This window comes from Geotrypetes seraphini, chromosome 12 (assembly GCF_902459505.1).
Source record: "Geotrypetes seraphini chromosome 12, aGeoSer1.1, whole genome shotgun sequence".
NCBI lineage: Eukaryota > Metazoa > Chordata > Amphibia > Gymnophiona > Dermophiidae > Geotrypetes > Geotrypetes seraphini.
This window is the reverse complement of record NC_047095.1, coordinates 85,675,486-85,689,465: the sequence shown is the minus strand read 5'-3', so window position 1 is coordinate 85,689,465 and position 13,980 is coordinate 85,675,486. Positions and strand designations below refer to the sequence as shown.

General features: G+C 46.1%; 1 protein-coding gene across 4 annotated transcripts in view; it reads right to left on the bottom strand.

Annotated features, from left to right (window-relative positions):
• SEC16B (SEC16 homolog B, endoplasmic reticulum export factor) overlaps window positions 1-13,980 on the bottom strand; it is a 172,766-nt gene that overhangs the window by 95,916 nt on the left and 62,870 nt on the right. For all 4 annotated transcript variants that reach the window (XM_033915204.1, XM_033915203.1, XM_033915205.1 and 1 more), the window contains exons 9-11: window positions 12,290-12,425; window positions 11,892-12,119; window positions 3,546-3,643 (exon numbers count right to left, since the gene is read on the bottom strand). In XM_033915204.1, coding sequence (XP_033771095.1) covers window positions 3,546-3,643; window positions 11,892-12,119; window positions 12,290-12,425 — 462 coding nt within the window. The remainder of the gene's footprint in view (window positions 1-3,545; window positions 3,644-11,891; window positions 12,120-12,289; window positions 12,426-13,980) is intronic.

The window sequence follows — 13,980 nt, the reverse complement described above, 5'->3', positions numbered from 1 at the left end:
AAGAAAATTAAGACCTTTTTAAAAAATTTAAAAAAAATTAATTTTCTCAGAGTCTTAGACAGAGGACATGCGAATTTATGCAGAGAATGGGATCAAAAGAGACTCCAATGATTAGGTCTCAAAAGCATCCTTGTACAACCAGCATTTTAACAGTCCTTTAAATTTACTTAGTGATTTTTCTTCCTTAATAAATGATGGTAAGGAGTTCCATATTCCGGGCGCTGTAACTGCAAAGATCGTATCTTGTCTTGTATTTATTATACTAAGCGACGGAATTACTAGAAGGTTTTTGTCCTCTGATCTCAAACTTCTAGTAGGACCCCTGAGGAAGATGTGTTAATCGAAACACAGACCGTGTTGGGTCCTGGTTTCTCAACCACAAAGGTGGACTACTTTTATACAACGTTTTATTGACTAAAATAAAGTTCCTGCATCAAGTACAGTGGTGCCTTGCATAACGGACGCCTCGCACAGCGAACGCTGCGCACAACGAACTTTATGTCTTGATCCGTACAACGAACTTCGTTTCACACAACGAAGTCGCCCGAGCTGCATCCTTCTGCGCAGGCACTGCGCTTAACTGCCCTCTCTCCGCCTGGTTCCCTCTTGCCCCCCCCGACTCCCCGACACGATCGGGGCAAAAAGGAGCCCAAGCCCTCTTGCCCCGCCGATTCCCCAACTCCCCACACAATATCGGGCCAGGAGGGAGCCCAAGTCCTCCTGGCCACGGCGACCCCCTAACCCCACCCTGCACTACATTACGGGCAGGAGGGATCCCAGGCCCTCCTGCCCTCGACGCAAACCCCCCCTCCCCCCAACGACCGCCCCCCCAAGAACCTCCGACCGCCCCCCCAGCCGACCCGCGACCCCCCTGGCCGACCCCCACGACACCCCCAACCCCCTTCCCCGTACCTTTCTGTAGTTGGCCGGACAGACGGGAGCCAAACCCGCCTGTCCGGCAGGCAGCCAACGACGGAATGAGGCCGGATTGGCCCATCCGTCCCAAAGCTCCGCCTACTGGTGGGGCCTAAGGCGCCTGGGCCAATCAGAATAGGCCCGGGAGCCTTAGGTCCCTCCTGGGGGCGGGGCCTGAGGCACATGGGCCCAACCCGACCATGTGCCTCAGGCCCTGCCCCCAGGAGGGACCTAAGGCTCCCGGGCCTATTCTGATTGGCCCAGGCGCCTTAGGCCCCACCAGTAGGCGGAGCTTTGGGACGGATGGGCCAATCCGGCCTCATTCCGTCGATGGCTGCCTTCCGGACAGGCGGGTTTGGCTCCCGTCTGTCCGGCCAACTACAGAAAGGTACGGGGAAGGGGGTTGGGGGTGTCGTGGGGGTCGGCCAGGGGGGTCGCGGGTCGGCTGGGGGGGCGGTCGGAGGTTCTTGGGGGGGGCGGTCGTTGGGGGGAGGGGGGGTTTGCGTCTAGGGCAGGAGGGCCTGGGATCCCTCCTGCCCGTAATGTAGTGCAGGGTGGGGTTAGGGGGTCGCCGTGGCCAGGAGGACTTGGGCTCCCTCCTGGCCCGATATTGTCGGGGAGTTGGGGAATCGGCGGGGCAAGAGGGCTTGGGCTCCCTTTTGCCCCGATCGTGTCGGGGAGTCGGGGGGGCAAGAGGGCTTGAGCTCCCTCTTGCCCCGATCGTGTCGGGGAGTCGGGGGGGCAAGAGGGCTTGAGCTCCCTCTTGCCCCGATCGTGTCGGGGGTGCCAGGGACCACACGGAGTCACCCACCGTACCACCCGATTCGGGTAAGCGCAGGTATCGGTGGGTGGCTTATTTGCGGGGGGGTGCCTTATTTTACATTTTTTTCTAAAAAGGGGGGGCTGTCTTATTTGATGGCCCTGCCTTATCATCGGGGAAACACGGTAGAAAAAAAAAAAAAAATGAACAGTTAAGTCCCAGTTTTTGCCGCTGAGACTCTGCCCTCTCACTGTAAAATTAGACTCTACTTAGTCTGTCTTTAAATTTAAAAAATGTGTGTTGTTTTAAAAAACAATTATGTTTTTAGATGTATCTAAATAAAAATAATAACCAAAAATTTATCTTTTTTTATGTCATCTTAGCATATTTTATGCTACAGAACAAATTATTTTTTTTAACATGTATTGTTATGGGAAAACGCGTTTCACACAACGAACGTTTCACATAACAAACTTGCTCCTGGAACGGATTAAGTTCGTTGTGTGAGGCACCACTGTACATCAGTTCTGCAGTTTTTTCCTTTGGATTTAGCAGTTCCCACCAAACATGAGTCCTCTGTCGGCCTGAGCTTCTTTCTCTGACACAGCGAAACCAGCCCTGCTGCAGCACTCATCCTCCCAGACACTCAGCCTGATCAAACATCTTTTGTGGTATCCCCAACTTGGTATCCACCACATATTGTGGATTGGGACAACCTCTCGCTGTTTCTTTTCTCCTGGAGATTTATTTTCTCATTTTCTTTTAAATCTTTGTATTTTGTTACCTCTGCGCCAAAATTAATCCTAGCTTACTTCCAAAGGTTGGGGAAGAAGAAAAGAGACACACAACAGCCAACAGGACCCCCAAGAAGAAGTGTGACCCTCAGTTACAAAGGAATGACCCTGGGGGGGTGAGGGGTGAAAGGACACTGCCCCACTAGGTTCTGCACTTCTGAGCCTCCTGAATGAAACCAACGAATCCAAGCCCTACTGCTATAAAGGAGCACCTTGGCAGTTAAACCTCTGGTTGGACAATCACCAGACCCTCCAAGCCAGACACAGGCTGAACAGGTCTACCTTTCTAGAAATTGAGAACTACTGTTTTGCTGTGAGCTGCATATGATTCTATGTAAGGTGATATCATCAAACTAGTAGTTCTCTGTCTATGTGCTGGCAGGAAAGTGTAAACACAATGCATTTGGTCTGAACTGGAGAGATGATGAGGAAGCATGAGATAAATTTGCACATATCAGACACCCGTTATATGTGAATCTGGTGATCCTAAATTCTGACCAGCAAGCCTCCAAGTGCGGTTTGAGAAGCACTGATCTAGGGTAGATAAAGAGAGAGGGGGAAAGAAGACGAGACAAGCAGCAGCATAAAAAAGACTGCTGGAGAGGGAGGGCTACAGAATCAAAATATCGACTCCGTTCCTTCTAAAATACCCTAGGCCCTCTCTTTATAGTTTATTGAACAAACAGTGGAATCAGCTGAAATATGTATCAATATTACTATTCAAAAGATAAAATGTGAATTAAGTAAGAAACAGATATTTTTAAAATGCAGGACTGAAAGTTAGGCACTCAGCTCCAGGAAGGAAGGTGGGACAATCTGTCAATACAATGTGCAATGTCCACTAAGCACGGTGTCATCTTCCACTGGGTTTTTGATGTCAGTTTAAATTTAAAAGATCACAGAAGAAAAATAACTCTTACATTTCTTTTATACCTAGATAGTTTGTAGGATGAGTGGCAAAGAGAATTAGTTTACCAGTCTTGGCATCCACAGCAGCTTCTAGAAATACTGAACATTGGTCCCCTGTGTATGGCCTGTGTGCCTCTCTGCCCAGGGTTTTCCATAGATATGCCTACCTGCTCATAACCTCACTGTAAGTCCTCAGATCCATCTTGCTAGACAGAAACAGGGCATGACCCCAGAGCTGGCTTTTCATTGCCAATTCCAGGGCTTCCTGAAACAAAAACAAAAAAGATATATATGTTTAACTCTATTCCTTTTGAAGCTCAGCAAATCCAATCCTGTAAGTCCTCCAAAGGTCAGAGGCTGTAATTAGGTTTTCTCACTAGATGCAAATTCACCCGACAGGGTTGATCCAGTCCTGGGTTTGCTCCATTGCATGCAGGGACTTGTAGTTCTGATGTCTCCATTGCATTCCCTAAGAAAGGCAGTGTGGTAGACTTAGGACTGGATCAACTCAAACAGAGAAATAGATAATGGTTACTGCGAATGAGCAGACTAGATGGGCCATTTGGCCTTTATCTTCCGTCGTGTTTCTATGCTTCTAACTCTGTCAAGTGAATTTAGATCTAGTTGATACCCTTGGTCTGTCTGCAGTAAAAGCAGGTTACATTTGTGCTAAGCCAATTGCAGAAAAACCTCAAAGCTTACACTGAAATATAGCCAAGCAACTGGTACCACAGTGATGGGAAAGGCAACCTTAGTTGTTCTGCCCCCACTTTGTGTGGGCTTTTGTTCAGCTTCTTGTATGATAAGTTTAAGTGTTTATGCTAACATGTATAAATAAAGTGTGCTCTGTGGAGTTAAATCCACAGAGGGCTTTGCTGCTTCCAGAGAGCTAGGCTGCATCCATGAAACTTAAACCTGCCCTTCTTCTTCAGTCTGAGAGAGAACAGTTACCATATTTGTAGACCGCATGCTTGTATGAGAACCTGAGTTTAGCATTGTTCTCCCACCAGGTTTTCACCCTTTATTTCTAATAATCTAACACAGCTTAGTTTTATATCTAAGTCTGGAAAACAGTGTTATTTCCACAAGGTGTGGACACACTCCCAGCTCCTTTTTGAATAGGAGGGGCTGGTAGACTAAGAAGATTCTGTGACAAAGTTGACCTGCCTTGAAAATATCAATTGTACGTGTTTATTCTTTACTTCATTTTATTAAAGAAAGTTGTTCAAGACTACAGAGTCTGGCTGATAACACTAAGACAACAGAAGTAAGGGTTAACTGAATAGGAGCTTCATACAATTGCCAATATAACTCAGCGTGAGTTCAACAGTGTTTGGCCATTCAGAGGAGATTTCAGTGAGGAAATCTATAAAGACTGTTCAGGGAAGCTGTAAACCAGGGATGTCCAACCTGCGGCCCCATGAAGCATTTTGTGCAGCCCCGGTCAAGGGCAATGCAGTGTTTACCTCTGCTGCCCCCGGGTATTTATCATCTTGCCGGCTCCCTCCTCTGTCCTGCTGCAGCATTTGCGCGGCCCCAGAAAAATATTTTTGGGGCCAATGCATCCCAGGGAAGCCAAAAGTTTGGACACCCCTTCTGTAAACTATCCAGTCAGCACATGGTTTCAAATCCCTTCACAATGACACAAAAACCTAGAGAAACAGAAAGATGTCTACATCACTTTTCAGCCACCTTGGGCAACTCTCAGGGAAATCTCTTCATAGCCAAGTACAACAGGGGCTCTCTAGGCTAATAACTACACACTTGCCTAATAACTATAAACACTTGTAATAGTTACATGCAAATACATCAATAGTCAAATTCCAATATATGTAAACACAGCTTTCATCTGAGCCAATGCTCAGCTCTAAGATGGAAATCTGAAGGCTGAATGTGTTAATTGTAGATCTGAAATGTTTAATAAAGAAAATGGAGAAAATACAACTATTTTATATAATACAGAAATATAGTCATACATGGACTCATGCACTAAAATTTAGCAAGCACTGTGCTATGTACCAAAGAGTGAATTTCCAAACAAATCTATCCTGCTATATAAGGGCAAGCGGCTATGTTTGGTCAGCCAAATTTTGAGCAGGGCTGAGGAATGGAATTAATTCAAGAGAAGAAAGCCCGGTAGCTAGCTCTGATTTTGAACAAATCAGCTGCCTGATTTGACCATTCAAATTTGGGTGCTTCCATAGTCAGCCTAAATATGAACATAAGAACATATGCATTACCATACCGGGACAGACCGAAGTTCCATCAATGTCAATGTCAATATCAATATGGCTCTTATTTACCACTATATCCCCTCAACAGCCCAAAACAGATAATCAACAGATCCCTAATCCAGGAATGGCTCAAGGCAATCTGCTGTCTGAGGCGAGGGATGAACTAGCGTCCCCCACCCTCTACTGAGCATCCAAAATGGGGGTGGGACAAGGGCTGCCCCAACTATTAGGCTTTCCGCTTTTACCCTTCTTCCCCCCAATTGGCATTTTTCCCATTCCACCCCACCCCTTACCCCCACTCCTACCTTCAATCTGTTGTAAAAATTGCTGGTCAGCGGTAGCAATTCACAGAGCTACTCTGCTACCTGTCCTGGCATCTTCTCTCCACTGCAGTCCACGCCAGCAGAAACAGGAAGTTGTTAAGAAAGGGCAGGCCGCAGTGGAGAGAAGATACCAGGACCGGCAGCAGGGTAGCTCTTTGAATCAATACTGCTGCCTGAGAACTTTTATGACAAATTGAAGGTAGACACGGGTGGGGAGGGTGGAATGGGAAAAATTCCGACAGGGGGAGAGAAGGGTGAAAGCATTAGATGCTGGGAAGGGAAGTGGCAGAGATAATTGACCATCAGGTAGGCTGGCCAGCAGCAAGATGCTGCTCCCTCAACAGTGCCGCCTGAGGCTGCCGCCTCAGTTGGCCTCATTATAAGGCCACCCCTGCCCCAGTCATATATAGAGCAAACAGAGAGTACTTGCCTCGTAGGAGAGCAACAGAAGGAAAACAAAAAAGGCAAGGGAGATGTCTTAAACAACCTGTGTGTGACATTTATTTTTAAAATGTCCCAACAAGGATCCAAGTTTCAGCATTAACAAATGCCTTCATTAGGGGATACTGGAAATATCTCAGATGGAGTCAGAAAAACTGGGAGTCAGGTCACAGAAGTGCTTGTGGTTCGGCAGTCAAGTCAATCAGGGCCTTAGACTACTCCTCCTTGTATCCCGGGATACAGAGGGAGGAGCCTAAGGCCCTGATTTGTTCAGACACCTAAGGCCCCTTCCAAGGGGTGGGGTGTTAGGCATCTGAGCCAATCAGGGCTTTAGGCCCCTCCCCTTGTATCACATGATGCACCAGGGAGGGAAAGGACTGCCATTTTGGAGTGGCAGGCCTACAAGCGGGACTGAGCTTGCATCCTGCATCTCTAAAAAGGTACGGGAGGGATTCAAGGGATAGCAGGGGATGGCGGGGGACCTCTGGTGGGCATTCCTCCTGCCTTTTTTTCAGGGGGAAAGGGGGAGGGTAGGGGATGTTTGGGGGATGTCCGGCGCAGAAGTGGGCCTTTGGTGGCAGGAGGGAGTGCACATCCCTCCTGCCGTATTGCTGCCACTGGGGGGAGGGGAGTCACATTGGCAGGAGAGAGTGGGCATCCTTCCTACTGTATTGATGTCATGGGAGGGGGCGAATGGCAGGAGGGAATGGCCATCCCTCCTGCCAATTTTTTGCTAGCGTGTGGGGGAGGGTCTTCCCGGTGCTACATTCATTGGTTCATTAGGGAGGGCCGTCATAGGCAGGAGGAGGGCTTTTTTTATGGGGCAGATATTATATGTATGCAACACACACAGCATCTGTGTCCATTAAAAAAACATTAAGACAAAAAAAAAAAAGGTTTTCTGCCCCAAACGGCTGAATGACAGGAATCTGTTTTCATGGCTTCACCTGCCTCTCAGCTGTTTGGGTTTCCCCTGCCGGTTCTGCACATATGTGAGAGTCGCTCTCACAGAAGTCAATCGGACAGCAGAGTCGGGGATTATGACAACATCCGCGTGAATCATTTGCATGCAAACATTTTAGTGCATCAATAGCTCTTTCTGAATCAGCCAAAAAATTGGATTGGTGCAGACCCATACGGTCTTACTGATCCTCTTAGTGCAACTAGCCCTAGGTAGGAATGAAGCATACAGGAAGGAGGGACTGTTGTCTTTGAAGGGAGGGATAACAATCACATTAGAATGTTGACACCCATACACAAACCTCACCAAACATTTTATTTGGGTATAAGGGACAGATAATTGCAGGGAAGAGAGGACAAAACCTCCACACTTTCAATATAATTCCAGTAGATAGGACAAGACTTAGGGCTAGAATCACTAAAGATAGCAACTCAATCGCTGTTGGACGATTCTCTGGCCGATTTTCAAACAGCGATTGAGTCGGTGGGTTTGCATGCAAATGATTAGCATGTAGGTGCAAACCATTTCCATGCAAACCCACCGACTCAATCGCTCAGACATGCGCAGAGCCCTGACAGTAGTGACAGGAGAAGCAGCCTCCTGTCACTGCTGTCAGGGCTTCTGCTGAGTTTTTTTCTTTTTTTTTTTAATGGCACAGATATTTTGCGTGTATTACACATGCAAAATATCTGCCCAATTAAAAAAAAAATGAAAAGCCCTCCCCAACAACTAATGACAAAGCCCCCCTCCCTCCCTGAATCAAAAAAATGGCAGGAGGGATGCCCACTCCCTCCTGCCACCAGACGCCCCCGCTACAGCCGAACTTTTAAATATGGCAGGAGGGATGCCCACTCCCTCCTACCACCAGATGCCCCCTCACCACCGCTGAACTTTAAATATGGCAAGAGGGATGCCCACTCCCTCCTGCCACCAGACACCACCCTCCCTCAGCCTCCTCCTCTTCCCTCAGCCCCCCTCCTCCCTTTAGTCAGGAGCAGGCGGAGTCCCTCCTACTCCTCTACCGGCCGCCGGCCTGTGCAAAGCAGGTTTTAGGCCCCTCCCCGGTGCATCATCAGATGCACGGAGAGGGTCCTAAGGCCCTGATTGGCTCAGATGCCTCAAGCCCCTCCCTTTGGGCAGGGTCTTAGGCATCTGAGCCAATCAGGGACTCCCTTGGGCTCCCTCTGTATCCTGGATAAAAGGGGGAGGAGCCTTAGCATTAGTTCCTTCCCCTTGTATCCGGGATACAGAGGGAGCCTGAGTCTCTGATTGGCTCAGATGCCTAAGACCCTGCCCAAGGGGACATTTGAGCCAATTAGGGCCTTAGGCCCTTCCCCGTGCATCTGATGATGCACAGGGGAAGGGCCTAAGGCCTGCATTGTAGAGGACAGCAGCCGGCAGAGGAGAAGAAGGGTCTCTTTCTGCTCTCGACTAAAGGTAACAGGAAGGAGGGGGACTGATGGAAGAGGGGGGCTGAGAGAGGGTGGCGTCTGGTGGTAGGAGGGAGTGGGCATCCCTCCTGCCATATTTAAAAGTTCATCGATGACAGGGGGAAGGGCGTCTAGTGGCAGGAGGGAGTGGGCATCCCTCCTGCCATTTTTTTTGGCTCGGGGAAGAAGGCAGGGAGCTTTGTCGTGGGTCGTGCAAAATATCTGTGCCATTAAAAAAAAATGAAAAAAACCTCTGTTACCGACAGGTCTACAGCAGTCGGGTTTTAGGCTCGTAAAACCCTATGCAAAATAGCCAAACAAATGTAAGTGAATCAGTCACTGGGCTATTTTGCATGGGGTTTTACTAATTTGCATGGCCGGATTGGAAACACGTGGTGGGTCATTTTGTGAATCGAGTCGATTAGCAGCGATCATTGCTAAACCTATGAAAACAGGTTTAGCGAAGATCGCTGAATTTAGTGAATCGGGGCCTTAGCTAGCTAGTACTCATTTTCAATGGTATTCATCTAAGTTTACAAAACCACAATTACACAACCTAAATCGAACCTCTTACATATTAAATGCTTAAATGTAGAGAGATTTTCATCTGAAAATCAGCTTAATTTAACTCTGTTCATTTTTAAAAAATTGATCCCTAAAGCCACATAGGGGGAAATTCTATAAGAGAAGGCGCATAAAGATCTATAAAATAGATGCATAAATAAATAGGCACCTAGGGTTAGGCGCCTAACTTAATTAGGAAATTGGCTTCAATTATGAGCTTTAACAAGTTTGTGAATGAAAAAAATAAAAATTGGGTGATAGGTACCTATCTTCTTAGGCGTGATTCTACAAAAAAAGGTGCCTACCACATGGAACCTAACAGATCCTAACTCCAAAGCAGGCATTTTAAGGGGCGGAGAAGGACTTAGGCACTGTTAGGTGCGATTCACTAAAGGAGTTATGTGTCTATAATGTAGGCCTTTAAAACCCTAGTCCAGAGGTGCCCACACTTTTTTGGCTTGCGAGCTACTTTTAAAATGACCATGTTAAAATGATCTACCAACGATAAAAATTTTAAAAACACAAAGCACACTGTATGCAGAGAAAATGTTAATTATCATTTATATTCGGAGTTTTTTTCAAAGAGGTCAAGGCAGATGACTTTAAAATATGCAATGTCAGTTCAGTAGCAACTATACAAAAATAGACAAATATACCCCCTCCACTTTTACTAAACCGTGATAGCAGTTTTTAGCGCAGTGAGCTACGCTGAATGCCCCATGCTGCTCCCAATGCTCATAGGCTCCCTGCACTAAAAACGCTATCGCGGTTTAGTAAAAGGAGGGCCATAGTGCAAATTATAGACAGCAGATATACATTCTCAAAACGGGCACATTTTGATCACTAAACTGAAAATAAAATCATTTTTCCTATCTTTGTTGTCTGATGATTTCATGAGTCTCTGGTTGCACTTCCTTCTGACTGTGCATCCAATATTTCTTCCTTTCTTTTTGCCTCCTGCATGCTTCCTCTCCTCTAGACCTCATTCCATTCTCCAATCAACATCTCTTTCTGTCTCTCCATGAGTCCAACTTTTTCTTCCTCTCAACCTGCCCCCTCCCCTTGCTTTCTTTCTGTCTGTCTTTCTCTCTCCTTGCCCCCTTTCTTTCTGTCTGTCTCTCTTTCTCTCTCCCTGCCCCCTTTCTTTCTGTCTCTCTTTCTCTCTTCCTGCCCCGTTTGTCTTTCTTTCTCTCTCTCACTGTCCCCTTTTCTTCCTTCCTGTCTGTCTTTCTTTCTCTCTCTCCCTCCCCCCCTTTCTTTCTTTCTGTCTTTCTTTTTTTCTCTCTCTCTCTCTCTCTCTCCCTCCCTGTCCCCCCCTTTCTTTCTTTCTGTCTGTCTTTCTGTCTCTCTCCCTGCCCCCACCAAGCCACCACTGCCAATTTCTCCCTGCTTTCCTGATACCAGGCTAAGCACGTACAAGTGCCGGGCCCACAAGCCTTCCCTCCTGATGTCAATTTTGACTTCGGAGAGGAAGTTCCGGAACTTCCTCTCCAATGTCAGAATTGATGTTGGGGGGGAAGGCTTGTAGGCCCAGTGCTTGTATGCACCTGATCTGGCGTCGGGGAAGCAGGAAGAACAGAACCGCAAAGGCAACATGAATCTATACTGGCTCCGCGATCGACTTGTGTTGCCTTTGCGATCTACTGGTCAATCGCAATCAACCTTTTGGGCACCCCTACCCTAGCCTATATTACAGGCACCTAAATTCTAAGTTAGGCATGATTCGGTAATAGGCGCTTAAGTGTGATTCACAAGAAATAGGCACCTATCTTTTAGATACAGAATTTCCCCTTTAATGCACACTAGTCCAGGATCAAAGGAGGTTAGTAGATACTAGATAGGCACTAAAATTAGCATGTAACTGTATGAAAATGAGGGAATATTATCTGCAAATTAAGCTATAGCCAGTACACAGTAGCTAGCGTGAGATGACACACCAACTCTGGACCAGGTGTTACGTTAGTGTGCCCTGCAGGGCTGACATGGCGACATTTAACACTGGGAGAATGCCATGCAGATAAGCCTAGTTTGGACTTGTATTGGGTATTTTTGCCTATCAGTTTCTACCTGCTCCCAGTACCCAGATCTATATTTCCAGTGCCTGGGAAGTTTTCCATATTTTTATTTCCATTTCCCAATTCAGCCCTGCCATTACATTAAGAGTCCTCCACAAGGGGCAATAAACCAGGACTTTTTATGGAATCTAATTACTATGGACCTTAAGTTTTACCACCAGATGTCACTGTTAAGACTTCCTCCTACTGGGATGCATATGTTGCCTCTTCAGTTCCTCTGCACCTATCAACCAGGTCCCTTTCATGGCAAGAATACTGCTGAGCTGCTGGGCCTGTACAAGTTCAAGTTCTTTTGACTAAGATGAAACTGAAGAAGATAAACATACGAACACAAGAATTGCTCACTGGGTCAGACCAATGGTTCATCTAGCCCAGTATTCTGCTTCTATCAGCAGCCACTCCAGGTCACAAGCTGGTGATATCTTTTCAAAATATTAAACTGAACCATTAAGAGGCTATGCAGACAGGAATCAAATTTTACTTGCTTTCTTTCTGCCAAAGAAAAGGAGCTTGGTGAACTTTTCTACAGCTGTGGCTGCTGTCTCAGTGCTGCAGGGAATCTCGCCTGTCAGGAGGTCAGGAGTGCCAGAACCAGGCAGCAGCCAGGCCTCGTCCGTCAAGTTGATGAGATTGGAAATGGTTTCCTGCTTTGTGTATTTCACCCGCCGACTGTTATGCATGAGGAGCTCAGCAATATCAGAACCAACCATAGTCTGCAAACAGAGCATCAAGATCATCAGACCTTCAGGTAGAATGACGAGTCCTAGAAACACAGAAAACTACTTGTTATCACCCCAGGCTTCCAGAAAAAAAAGTGGCGTGAGCAAACATGGAGTAGTAAGTTTAATCTAATACGCAAACATTCACATTAACCACTACATACCCCGTTCTGCCTGCAAAGGAGGATCAGAAGCTGCCAGAGCAGAGCCAAATCGTGATTTCTTCTACTGTCCATCTGGCCGATTAGAGCAATTTTGCGTTGACAGTATGTCATCACATCCAATTTGTGCAAATCTTCTCTATGGCAACGCACATAAAAGAAACAAGCAGAGGTATATGAGAGGCAGCCAGAACCATGGAACAACCCTCAAAGAAGAAAATGAAAGCTTGCAGACTCTAGACTTGCAAAGCAGAAAGGACAAAGGAACCAGCCAACTTCCAAAGATGAGGTAATCAAAAGACAGAACTGAAAACTCCTTGGGACTCAGAGGAGTGAAGAGCTGGAAGAAGGAGAGACGCTTTCAGACTTTGGCTAAAGTTTAAAGAAGCTGCAGCAAAGTACTACTCGATGTGTGAAAATGCAGGCGTTCTATTTAGGTTCAACAGATGAACAAAGATACCTCCAATCCAAAATAAAGAATTTTATGGAGCGTGCTCTAAAACATAGAATCCAGGTGACATAATTTTTAGAGGTATTCCACAGCAGGGATAGCATTATAGCTTCAGCCAAAAAGCACTGTAATGTTTGCACAAAGCTAATTTCCAAATGTGGGTTTCTCCTATTTCCTCTGGATCTTGATAAATCTAGTGCCATTGGAAGCCATCCCACAAGTGGCCTGATTTATCTGGTTCTCCATTTGACCCAAACTTCAAAAGTTCCTGGTCTTACATCAAGCCTACCAACGCTATGTGAAAGTGTGAGAGTCACTGCTGACAAATACTGCTCTGCTTATTGGCATCAAGACTTGCCCAAAAGTGACCAGTACATTCAAAAGATAAGCTTTGCTCTTCTAAACACAAGCAGAATGATATCATTTTCAAGGCTTGGAAGGGTAAATTGACATTAACCCAGGATGCTCCAGGTGTCAGCACCAAAAGTATGAACCACTATTACTACAGGGCATTCAATGAAGATAAAGTTTTAAGGGGTTATGTAAAACGTGTTAATTTTCAACTCTGCAAAATGCAAAATTTTGGGGTCTTTCCTATCTCGTTAATAGTGCACACTATTCCTCAATAAGAGAGTAAGTCTATAATAGGGTGCTTTCATTGTACCTACTTGAAGCCTACCTTTCTCTATAGAATACCAGCATAACAAGCCAAGAATGTAACTATTTTCTAGAGACAACTACTTATACCAACCATTGAGTTGGTCTAAATGTTCATACCTAGTTCAGTCAAGTAATCTGTATGCATAACTGTGCACTCTACCCATGCTTCACCCAAACTCCATTTATGTGAACGCCCACCCGAAAACTATGCTCTATTGCACATACATATTGGGTTTATACAATAGTGCATAACCAGTATGCTAGTCATTTACATACAAACAGTATGTATCAACATAACACGCATAAATGTCTAGAATATTTATATTTATATGCATTCTTGTGATCAACTTTAGGAGACGCCTTACAGAATTACCCTGTCAGGGTTCTCCAACATTGGTCCTCGAGGACCGCAATCTAGTTGTTTTTTCAGGATCTCCCCAATGAATTTGCATGAGATCTATTTGCATGCATTGCTTCCATTGTATGTAAATAGATCTCATGCATATTCATTTGGGAAATCCGACTTGGTGAGGGCTGAGGTTGGCCGCCCCCTGTCCTAAGTACTATTAAAGTGCTCAAATTA